The sequence below is a fragment of the Curcuma longa genome, chromosome 5 (assembly GCF_044706935.1).
Source record: "Curcuma longa cultivar G26 ecotype Majalengka, Jawa Barat chromosome 5, ITB_CL_G26_1.1, whole genome shotgun sequence".
Classification (NCBI taxonomy): Eukaryota; Viridiplantae; Streptophyta; class Magnoliopsida; order Zingiberales; family Zingiberaceae; genus Curcuma; species Curcuma longa.
In genome coordinates this window covers 13,885,822-13,898,471 of record NC_133865.1, presented here as the reverse complement: position 1 = coordinate 13,898,471, position 12,650 = coordinate 13,885,822, and the positions used below count along the sequence as shown (strand labels likewise).

Below are 12,650 nucleotides of genomic sequence, written 5' to 3'. Positions count from 1 at the left end.
TTCTTGTGGCAGTACGAGTTTGGATTGAATTCCTGTTTCCATGACAGTAGTAAGGTCATGATTGCCAGACTCTGTCTTGGGTTAGTTCCCTATGCTGTTTCCTTTCCAATTGTCTCAGTCATTTATGATAGGATTATCCTATCCTCTTGCAATTGGAAAAAAACATATGATGAGCTTTTTAAAATGAATCTCAACGAATTGGCATAATGAAAGTTGTTTTGTTATGCATCACTAGGAAAAACCTAAAATCTATATAAATTTTGGTGGGTATCAGCATGATTATTGCCTCAATTGTTTGCTTCTTGTTATAAAAAATAACAACAATTTGGAATTGATTTTAGTTTGGTAAACTAATCACTAACGTACTATTAAAATCAGCAACAAGAGTAATGACAATCAACCATCCACAACATAATTGCCAACTCTGATGTATGCACTTCAACATAAACCACATTACAAACTACTTTATGCCATCATGATTATTAAAGCTAGATATTAATTTGTTGTCTCACTCTATATGGGTGCATGGTTAATAATTCTACATTCTATAATGGTATGGTGGTTGAAATAAAAATAAATTCAGGTTTCATATATCTATGCAAACCACTGATATCTTGCTCACTTTCAGCACCCACCTCAGTTGACATGTGCAAACACCCTTCGTTATTTTCAACTTCTTAGTGAGCAATATAAAACAATCAAAGTGAAATGATTTTAGATACCCTCTAGAAGTAAACACACTCTAAATAACCTCAAACTCACCTAAAGATAAAGATCTATTTAACCCTAGGTGAGAAGAGCGATGCTATCCAAGAGAGCATTAAATCCATAGATAAAGCATTGTCTTTTCTTTCATACCCTCTTGGTTCATTTTAGTACTCGAGTATGAAGCATAAAGATTAGGGATGCTTTCTTATGAATTGTAATGGCAAAAAAAAAAACACCAAACAGCTTTTAAACAAAATAGTTGATAGTGAAATAATTTCATCGAATAATTCAATATTAATTTCCCATTAGTTAAATTTTGGGAAATTTTATGCTACAACTGCACTAAAGAAGTCAATAACAAACTCTATAATTAATTCAACCAAAAGACAAATGAAACTATTATTCATCAATCAATAAATTTGAGGACACATAGGGTAACACCAATCCATACTCAAATTAAATGTGTTCATGCTTCTCCTGTTTGTAGTTATATCTTCCATTTGTAGTTATAGAAGAGAAGATCCAAAAATAGGAACATTAATAATATGAATGGAATCACAATGATGAAGATGGTGAATAAATCCTAAAATTCCAGACTGAATCCATATAACCAGAAGCCAATCAATAGTCACACCTTATCTAACCCTTCCAAAACAACTTTAGCACAGCACTCTCATAATTAATCTCATCACTGTATCAAAATTTAATTGCTACCTGATTCAACATTATACATTTCTTATCTCAAGTCATCCTCTTTCACTATCGAAGCTCATCATTAATGGTGCATCTTTACTAGTAGAATGATCCAAGGCCAAACAATTTTGATCGAACCATAAATCCTTATTTTATGTGCAATATAGGCTAAATGCAAACAAATTATATTCTACATAATAACATATATTCTTGGTAGTAAACTCCTGTTTTCCATCGCCTACTGCATATGTAACTGCTACATCATCTAACAGCCTGACTTATGTCCAAATTCACTTAGCAAATTAAACTTTGATTGTAATCATGAGACAACAAAGGAAAGTATTTCCCATTCTGAAATGATTGTGATAATATTTTATACTTAAAAATGGATATTAGAGTATGTTTGTACAGGAATAGTATGCCAGAGCTTATTATCTATGAGGTGTGGCTAGCTAGTCATACACTTCTGCTTTCAATTTACATTTGATTTGCTCTGTTGTTTATGCAGAGTCATAGTACAGTTTCTATGCAGTTATACCACACTTCCTCTATATGCACTTGTATCTCAGGCAAGTTCTTCTAGCTTAGTTTTTCTGTCTTGAGTAAACTTATTTTTTAAAAGAAAGTCATAATTTTGTAAAGCACTTGAAGAGAAAAATATCAACATCTCTAGATGAACTTAATGCCATAGTAAAACTTAGGATGAATTTCTTGCCATTGCCTATGCTAATGGATTTAATGATTGAAGTGTCATGTTAGATAAAATTGTGATGCAAACTGTTGGCAATTCAGAAGAGATTGAAGTTTTATGTTTTCATGTGATTATAATCATGACGTGGACTCTCAATACTGTGTACTGCTTACCAGGAGATTGTATAAAATAATATATATTAGATGGATTGTGAGAATAGTTGCTTATGGCAAAGTGATTGTATCTTGGAGATGCTCAACATGGAATGCATGATTTGAAGACAAGTACATACAGTGAGGAGTTGGCAACAAAATCATGCATTTTCCAAGAATTGGTGGACATGATTAACAAATAGTAAACAACCTCAGTATTCTAAAGTTGACAACAAAATCATGCATTTCTCTTTGTAGTTGCATTTCTAGTGATCCGGTTTCTAACAATGGAAATACTGCCTCATCTTCCTTAACCTCCATGTCATGGAGTTGGAGATCTTTTTCACACCACTAGAGGGGTTTGTAGAGAATTTCACACAACTAGAGGGACTAGTAGAGGAGGTCTTACCCTTCTTCTGGAGCTTCATTTTTTTTTCTTCCTTTTAATAATATTATTCATCAAATTCACCTCATCCTTTGACTTCTTTCAAATTTTGGGTTCATCTTCCCTCAACATCAACAATAACTCTAAAAGTTTTGTCTACCTTCAATATATTATAATTCATGATGAACAATACATAATAGTAGTATGGATTGATTGAAGCACAATATCTACTTATAACTTGGTTTCATTATAAAATTTAACTCTGACAACCAATTAAAAGAAGGGTTATCATCTCCATGATATGCTTCTCCATGGATGCATTGCCAGCCATTTAACTCTTGAAAGATGTCTCAAATCTTCATATTGTTATGGATGGGTATTCTTATCGTACAAGCCTTTTGCTCTGACAATATATTATTGGCATATGATATCTTATCTTGGCATAGTTAGGTGTCATGGCTGCTAGGATGATGATACATTTTGCTTTAATTACATCAAGCCTATTGTATCCTCAAACACTTATGTGATACTTATTGTATGTATGGTTCTAGGCCAAGAGGCAGCTCTATCACACCAAGCAACTTCTCATGATTGAGGACTGTCATGAGATGCATCTCCTGGTCGAAGAAGTTCATTTTATTGAATATGTTCTTGCACTCAATGATGAATAATATCTGGTCATACTATTTAACAACCTATTATAAGAATGTGCAATTACTAATAATTGTAATTTTAAGTGCTTTTGAATGAAATTTAATTTAAAATGTACCATTATTTTCTTTGATTTTCTAACTCTTACTAGAAGCATTAGAGAATTTCCTAAATATCCTTAGTGGATTAAGATCTAATCTTCCCAGATGGCCAATTTTGACCATGGCTAATAAATTGGTATAGAGTTGATTAGATATGTATTTACTATTAATTACATCCTATGGAACTTATTAGGTTGGCATATGTTGTCAAATGCTATTAGAATCAATATGATAGTGTTTGGCAAGCTACAAGGGGGCAGGTGGGAGGGAGTTGGAGGTAAATATCATGACATGAAAATAAAATCCTTTCTCATGCAAGGCCAAATACAAAGATAACAACAACAACAACAACAACCAAGCCTTATCCCACTAAGTGGGGTCGGCTATAAGGATCCTTTTACGCCATTGAGCTCTATCTCCTATTATATCATCATTTATATTTAAATAAATTTTATCTTGTTTTATTGTTGCTAACCAAGTCTTTTTTGGTCTACCTCGCCCTCGTTTGATATGCGTATTTGTCATAGTTTCACACCGCCTAACTGGAGCATTTATCGGTCGTCTAAGTACATGTCCGTACCACCTTAAACGTGTCTCACGGAGTTTTTCCTCAATAGATGCAACTCCAACTTTCTCTCTAATGCTCTCATTTCTTATTCTGTCCATCTTCGTATGTCCACACATCCATCTTAACATCCTCATCTCCGCAACTCTCATCTTTTGCTCATGTGCTCGAGTCATAGCCCAACATTCAGCGCCATATAACATGGCAGGTCTAACTGCCGTTTTATAGAACTTTCCTTTAAGTTTTAGAGGCACTTTACGATCACATAAAACTCCTGATGCTCTCCTCCACTTCAACCATCCTGTTTGTATTCTATGTAAGACATCTCTCTCAATCCCTCCATCGGCTTGCAAAAATGATTCTAAATATTTAAAACTCTCAGTTCCAGACAACTCATCATCTCCTATTTTAATACTTGTCTCATTACGTTCAATATTGCTAAACTTAAATTCCATATATTCTGTCTTTACTCTACTAAGCCTAAAACCTTTCTCTTCTAGTGTTTCTCGCCAAGATTCTAATTTAGCATTTACTCCCTCACGTGTCTCATCCACCAATACAATATCATCTGCAAACAACATGCACCATGGTACGGTATCTTGAATGTGTCCAGTAAGTTCATCCATGATTAGTGTAAAAAGATAAGGACTTAGAGTTGACCCTTGATGTAACCCTATCTTTATTGGAAATGCTTCAGTTAATCCGCCTGAAGTCTTCACTCTAGTCATTACTTCCTCATACATATCCTTAATTAGGTCAATATATACTATGCTAACACCCCTCTTTTCTAGAATCTTCCATATAATTTCCCTTGGGACTCTATCATAAGCTTTTTCTAAATCAACAAATATCATATGTAGATCTTGCTTTTGCCCCCGATACTTTTCAATTAGTTGTCTGAGAAGATGTATAGCTTCTATTGTCGACCTACCAGGCATAAACCCAAATTGATTTTCGGTGACCATAGTCTCTTTCCTTAATCATTTTTCTATTACTCTTTCCCAAAGTTTCATGGTATGACTCATTAATTTAATGCCCCTATAATTTGCACAATTTTGTACGTCCCCCTTATTCTTATATAAGGGAATTAGAGTACTTACTCTCCATTGATCTGGCATTTTCTTTGTTTTCAATATCATGTTAAATAATTTTGTAAGCCATTCAATACCTTGTTTCCCTAGGCACTTCCATACCTCTATCGGGATATCATCTGGTCCAACGACTTTTCCATTTTTCATTCCGTTTAAAGCTTGTTCTACTTCTGAAATTTGAATTCTACGGTAAAAATTTAAATTTCTATACTCATTTGACCTGCTTAAATTACCTAAGTTAAGTTGATCACCTACACCTTCATTAAAAAGTTGATGAAAATACCTCTTCCACCGCTCTTTTATTTCTCCATCATTTACTAATACCCTATTGCATTCATCTTTAATACATCTTATTTGGCTAATATCTTTTGTCTTCCTCTCTCTCACTTTAGCTATTTTATAAATGTCTTTTTCTCCTTCTTTTGTATCCAATTTTCGATATAACTGCTCAAAAGTTGTATTTTTAGCTTCATTCACTGCTTTTTTAGCCTCTTTCTTAGCTAATGTATATTTTTTTAAATTTTCTTCATTCTTGCAAATATATAATTTCTTATAGGCTATTCGTTTTTCCTTCACTTTTTCCTGTACTTTCTCATTCCACCACCAAGATTCTTTACTTGGTGGTACATGCCCCTTTGACTCGCCGAGTATACTCTTGGCTATTATTTTCAACTTTGATACCATTTTATCCCATGTCATAGTAGGGTCACCGTATACTTCACCTAATACTTGTCCTTCTACCTTCTCCTTAAATATGTTTTATTTCTCATCCTTCAACTTCCACCACTTAATTCTAGGAGTAGTGGATATTTTCTTTTTATGGATATTATGCTTAAGACGTATATCCAATACTACTAACCTATGTTGGGTAGTTAAACTTTCTCCAGGAATGACCTTACAATCTTTACAAATCTTTCTATCCCTCTTCCTAACCATAAGAAAGTCAATTTGCGATTTATTATTCTCGCTTTTAAATGTGATCAAGTGTTCTTCTCTTTTCTTAAAAAACGTATTAGCTAGTATAAGATCATATGCTATCGCAAAATCCAGTATAGTTTTACCTTCCTCATTTCTTGTTCCAAACCCATAATCCCCATGCACCCTCTCATATTCCTCATTTTTCACTCCAACATGTCTATTTAGATCACCTCCTATTAAAATCATTTCATTTGATGGAATATTTTGTAATACTTCATCTAGGTCATCCCAAAACCTTGATTTTGTATTTGCATCTAATCCTGCTTGAGGTGCATATACACTAATTACATTTATAGTGTCTTTCTCCACTACTATTTTGAGAGCTATAATTCTATCCCCCTTTCTATTTACTCCTACAACTTCATCCTTTAACGAACTATCTACAATAACACCAACTCCATTTCTTGTTTTACTCTTCCCTGTGTACCATAACTTATAACCCGAGTTCTCTATCAACTTTGCCTTTTCGCCTACCCATTTTGTCTCTTGTACACACAAAATACTAATTCTTTTCCTAATCATCGTATCTACTACCTCCATTGTTTTACTAGTAAGAGTTCCTATATTCCATGTTCCAAATCTTAGACTATTAATTTTTCTATAATTTTTATTCTTACCCAACCTATGGTGTGAGAACTTTTGCTCATTTAACACTATACCCAAGTTCTCATGGAGATGTAGCGGTCCTTGCCGAGACGTTACAGTCGGACCCTGCAATGCGTTCCTTCCGGGGAACATCCTAGCATTAACACAATAGTTTAATGGATCCATTCATGAGTGTTTGTCTTAGTTTAACGCTGGCTGGCAACCTAACGCAACCCTCCTCCTTTATCCGGGCTTGGGATCAACAATGATAAGGTAAACTTATCACAGGCGGAGTTACAAAGATAACAACAACGAATATATAAAAAAATATTTTACATGATTCAGAACTCTTGATTCCTATTCTATAGCCTATGGACTCTTAAGGTGAGCCACACCTCGAGAAGCCCATTATATTTTTTCCTTACTGAAGGTGGAGAAACCTTGTACAAAAACCAAAAGAAAGCAACGACAAAGCAAGGGAATATATAAAAAATAGGATTTATGACTTAAAGCTAGAAACCTTAAGTGTTAAACATATAAGACTATAAAAATAAAAGAATGCTTTGTGGAGATTATGGAATGTCCAAGAAATTATGCTTTTTTATTGTTGATCGAGCTCCCCTTACCTCTCCATTTATAACCCTCCAAATGGACATAGATAAGCTCTAATAATTGTTTTGCATTAATGTTAGTCGACACATTTAACCACCAATCGACTGTAACAAGAATCACCAGAGCTTTATCTACCAACTATTGGATTGAGTCGACTCATCGGAAATCGAATTGATTGGAATCTATTCCAATTGAATTAAATCCCAACAATTGACTAAACTAGATAAGATTCTCTTGAAGTAGTCTTATTTTTAAATTCATTCAGGTATTCAGTTTACCTGTCTAGTTGACTAAGGTCTAAATTGTTCACGAATAGTTCAACCAGAGTTCCCTAGTCGACTTAGCACACCAACGACTGGAGTCAACTACTAGCTCATTAAAACATTGATTACAACCCCAAAACACATTGTTTCTTGATTGAATCTTATGCCTAAATAAAAAGCTACATGTACACAAAAATACAAGTCTCTTGACTCTCACTACTCACTTAAGAGCTTTCATTACGATTTGACTTTGCCACTGAAGCCATCTTTTGTCAAGACTTACGTCCCTATTAAACATGTCATCCTTCACTCTTTCCCTACATAGTGTTTCTTATATATGTTATCATCAACACTACCACTTCAATGTTACTTGTCTTATAGTCTCTCATATGTCCCATTCCATCCTTGGTTCTTTAATGAACCTCGAGCCATCGAGCTAAACAAGCTCCTATAAGGTTCATACACACACAAGTCACACAATCAAACCTAACTTAAACTCTTTGCCAAACAAATCAAAACAACATGGTCAAACACAATCGCTTAGGGCATGACAATCTCTCCTTTTTAATATTTGACTATCCGTTTTAAGTTAAAAATAAATAAATTTAGTAAAACCAAAAATATGCCCCCTTTGCAACTATAAGCTCCTCTTGGGCTAGGAATTTTCTAAATACGGAGATAAGGTTAACTTAAATCTTTTGTTTCTCCCCTTTGACATACATAAAATATAATGATGAAAACATGATTGAACGCATGTAATTATCTAAAAATGAAAAGTTAGCATAGAGATCTAAATATATACAAATGAGGCTAAATCCAAAATTAGATGAAAACTAATGTCTAGATTTTTTGTTAAACTCGATTCAACTAACTTATTGACATAATCGACTCATCTAAGTGTTAGTCGATTATTATCCTAGTCCACTCATTCCTAAAAGAAGATATATTTTTTTGAAAAACTTTCCTAAAAAATGCAAATTCTAAAAATCTCAAAATTTAAATAACACATTTAAAAAAAAATCTAATTGAGAAAATATTCTTTTAAGGAAAATCACCATATTTTTCCAATTCGATATGAAGTTTCCAAAATAGACTACAACAACAACAACCAAGCTTTATCCCACTAGGTGGGGTCGACTATATAGATCCTTCTATGTTATTGGGCTCTATCCCATACTATATCATCATTTATATGTAAATAAATTTTATCTTGTTTTATTATTACTAATCAAGTCTTTTTAAGTATTATTCTTCGTTTGATGTGCATATTTATCATATTTTACATCGCCTAACTAGAGCATTTATTGGTCATCTATGTACATGTTCGTACCATTTTAAACGTATCTCCTAGAGTTTTCCCTCAATAGGTACAATCCTGACTTTCACTCTAATATTTTTATTTTTTATCCTGTCTATCCTTGTAAGTCCGCACATCCATTTTAATATTCTCATCTTTGCAACTCTCATCTTCTTCTTGTGTTCGAGTCATAGCTCAACATTCAGCTCCATATAATATGACATGTCTCACCGTCGTTTTGTAAAACTTTCCTTTAAGTCTTATAAGTACTTTACGATCATAAAGAACACTTGACACTCTTCTCCATTTCAACCATCTCACTTGTATTCTATGTAAAATATTTCTCTAAATCCTCCATCTTTTTACAAAAATAATTTTAAATACTTAAAACTCTTAGTTACAGACAACTCATCATCTCCTATTTTAACAATTATTTCATTACACTTAATATTACTAAACTTAAATTCTATATATTTTATCTTTATTCTACTAAGCTTAAAACACTTAACTTTTAACTTTTTCTATCAAAATTCGAGTTTAGCATTCATTCTTTCACGTGTTTCATCTATAAAATAATATCATCTGTAAACAACATGTACAGTATCTTGGATATGTCTAGTGAGTTCGTCCATGATTAGCTTTTTCTAGGTGAACGAATACCATGTCTAAGTCTTACATCTTTCTTAAAGTTTTAGGGTATGACTCATTAATTTAATACCCCTATAGTTTGCATAATTTTATACAGCTCCTTTGTTCTTATCTAAGGGAGCTAGAGTACTTATCCTCCACTAATCAGATATTTTTTCATTTTCAATATTAGGTCGAATAACTTTATAAGTCATTCAATACTTTATTTCCCTAAGCACTTCCATACTTCTATCGGAATATCATCTGGTCCAATTATTTTCTAATTTGCATCCCATTTAAAGTTTATTCTACTTCTTAAGTTTAAATTCTACGATAAAATTTAAATTTCTATACTCATTTAGTCTATTTAAATTACCTAAGTTAAGTTGATCATCTAAATCTTCATTAAAAAATTGATTGAAGCAGGTGCATACGACATTGTACCCAAGTATTGAATTAGGTGTGTACCTAAGTACCAATGATTGTATGGTCTAGTGATAAGTGAGCTAGATTGAAAGATTTACTATAAATATGTGTGCCAAATTCATATAACGACATTGTTAAAAAGGATTTAATCTTGTCACTTCCACCCCAAATTGAAAATTTTTATATTCAATATGGTATGGGAAGACCTCATGGTCGAGACCAAAAAAGGACTGAGCATGTGCCCAATGTAGTTGTCAATGTGGTTGTGTAAATTTGAATGTTAATGATCTAAATATTTCTCCATGTCGGCCTTTTTGCCATTTAGAATTGAGGTGTGACAAATTAGTCTAGGTTAGATAATTATCTTTGACATCTAACAATGACAATATGATTGGTTAGGTATTTTTCTTGGTTAGGTAGATTTGTCAGTAGCAATGATTGTAATGAATAGTGTTCGAACCACTTAAAATTGGTTTTGCTCGTTAGAAGTTTAGGCTGACTATTGATGCATGCTAACCACAAATACACGGTCGTCGTCAAGTAGTAAAACTATCATTCTTTGGAACTGTATTGTTGACTAGTAGTTTATGTACAATGGATGCTATCTAGATAACTCGAAATGAGGAAATTGTTATGAAATCAAAGCAAACTAAGAAAACTGAATGAAAGTGATGGGGAAAATCAATTTTAGAGACAATCCTAGGATTTCGATTTCACCACGATAATCGTTAACAATTTAGTTGTAAAGCCCTCTCTTACCTCAATGTTAGACCATGCTTGAAGGTGGTCTATTATAAGGTAACCGATGTTTACTCTCGAAATGCACCGGTGTGTCTACCTTAACGCTGTTCTTATTCTCATGGTAACCGAATTGGGGTAGACCCTTCATGCTCTGTGATAGCCAATGATATTCTCAAGAGAATTTAAATTACTTTTATAAACAAACCCTCAAGTCTACTTCTATAGGTCTAAGACTAGGGGTTACCTCTCAGTATGCCCCCCAATTTCTAACAATTGCAACATATACTTATATGCTAGATACTAGGTTAGGTTCATCTCTTGGTCTATCCTAGAGAAATTTGTCCTTTAAACTTTAATCATGCAAGTAACACGTGAATACATAAAGCAAACTAAGACTGAATCAAGTATCTAACAAATCATAGATAAAAGAGAAAAATCACTTATAATTAACTGTCAACTCAATATCAGGTTACTCCCTAATCCTAGAATTAAGAAAACTACTCTATAACATTAGAAATACTGGCCATTAATATCGTAGCTCCTTTGAAGTGTTTAATGCGGCTTCCTCATCGATCCCCTGTCACGGGATTGGGAGATCCTTTAATCCCCGATCACCATATGCCTCTAACTGTCGCCCCTAGCCTCCTTTTATAGTTTCAGGATCTTGACAGAGTTTCCTAAAAACTAGGACAAACCTTAATATAATTTTCTAAAATAAAGGAGCAGCTAATAAAATTTTAAAAATAAGAGGAGACTTAACAAAATTTCCTAAAAATAAGGAGAGGCATCATCTTGAAAATCTTTACAATCCACAGCCATGGTAGGTATCACAAGCAACCTGTCGATTGTTTTAGAAATTTTCTCGTCAAGTGTCAAAATGAACCATGATCCAAGTGCCACAGGTTGGCCGTGGTTCTTGTTAGATGCTCCAGGCGATGCTTTACGGGCAATCTGACTTCCTAAATGATCCACGGTCATGGTGGCTATCACGGGCTGATTATGGATCATGCTGCATTGCTGTTTCTTTAGACTTTGCGTCTCCAAGTATGCTCCAACATCAAAATCTCCACTTATTATCAATATAAAACATAAACCACAGTCATCTGAATTAAAGAGGTCAACTGAATGAAAATGCTAAAAGTTAACATAAATTATGCTCATATAATGCAGTAAATATTTGATAAATATTATGATTCATACACATCAACTATTAAATTTGCCAGATTCAAAGATATGACCTTTTGGTCACATGAGCTAGTATCTTGTAGGGCTTGACTTATGTAATGGATAGTTTGGACAATTTAGTCATTGTTTATCTTCAATAATAATTATATGAAAATAGAACAACTAGATTTATGGTGTGTTGATGTTAATGCTAACATTTACCATTTTCTTCTGTTGTTTTCTTCCGCTGGTTTCAGATGGGTTCACACATGAAAAGATCCATCTTCGATGAGCAAACATCCAAAGCTATAAAGAAATGGCACCAAACTGCCATGAAGAAAAAAAAGAACACACAGGGTTCACCCAATGCCAGTCCCCCTGGAAGTCCAAAAGCAGTCGCTATGCACCCAATTCAGGACCCATCATCCACAGGTGACATTTTGCTAACACATCGAAAAGGTCCAATTCAAAGTCCTGATGCTGAAGCTCTACCGGCAGTAGCCACTGCAGCTTCGACCGCGGTTGTGGCTTCCAAAGACATCCTCACCGGAACAACTGAACAGCTCCCTGCAGTAGAACCGAAGAAAGAAGAGAATTACCAATTTATTGATCTTTCATAAAATCGTAAAACACAGAGTTTTGAGGTAGAATTTTTTTTTTTAATATTCTATGGATTTTTCTTTTTCTGAGTTACAAGATTCTTATCATGGCTATAAAAACTCACTTGTTGTAAAGGTGAACACTCCCTGATTTTCCCGAGAAAAATGTTAGAATTACGAGTTTGACTTGCATGTATTCATGTGTGTCAATTGATTAGAGAAGCCAGACGGTGACGTATTAATGCTCTGGTTACCTGAAGAGCGGATAAGAAGGAAAAAGAGTTAATAGTGAAAAAATTCTCAATAGAAAGAGAAAGGATC

At 33.8% G+C, this 12,650-nt stretch overlaps 1 protein-coding gene across 1 annotated transcript in view; it reads left to right on the top strand.

Annotated features, from left to right (window-relative positions):
* Positions 1 to 12,350, top strand: part of LOC141829090 (MLO-like protein 9) — a 39,959-nt gene extending 27,609 nt beyond the window's left edge. Inside the window, exons 13-16 of the mRNA XM_074716508.1 lie at positions 13 to 80; positions 1,910 to 1,970; positions 11,988 to 12,162; positions 12,229 to 12,350. Coding sequence (XP_074572609.1) covers positions 13 to 80; positions 1,910 to 1,970; positions 11,988 to 12,162; positions 12,229 to 12,350 — 426 coding nt within the window. The remainder of the gene's footprint in view (positions 1 to 12; positions 81 to 1,909; positions 1,971 to 11,987; positions 12,163 to 12,228) is intronic.
* The last annotated feature ends 300 nt before the right edge of the window (positions 12,351 to 12,650 follow it).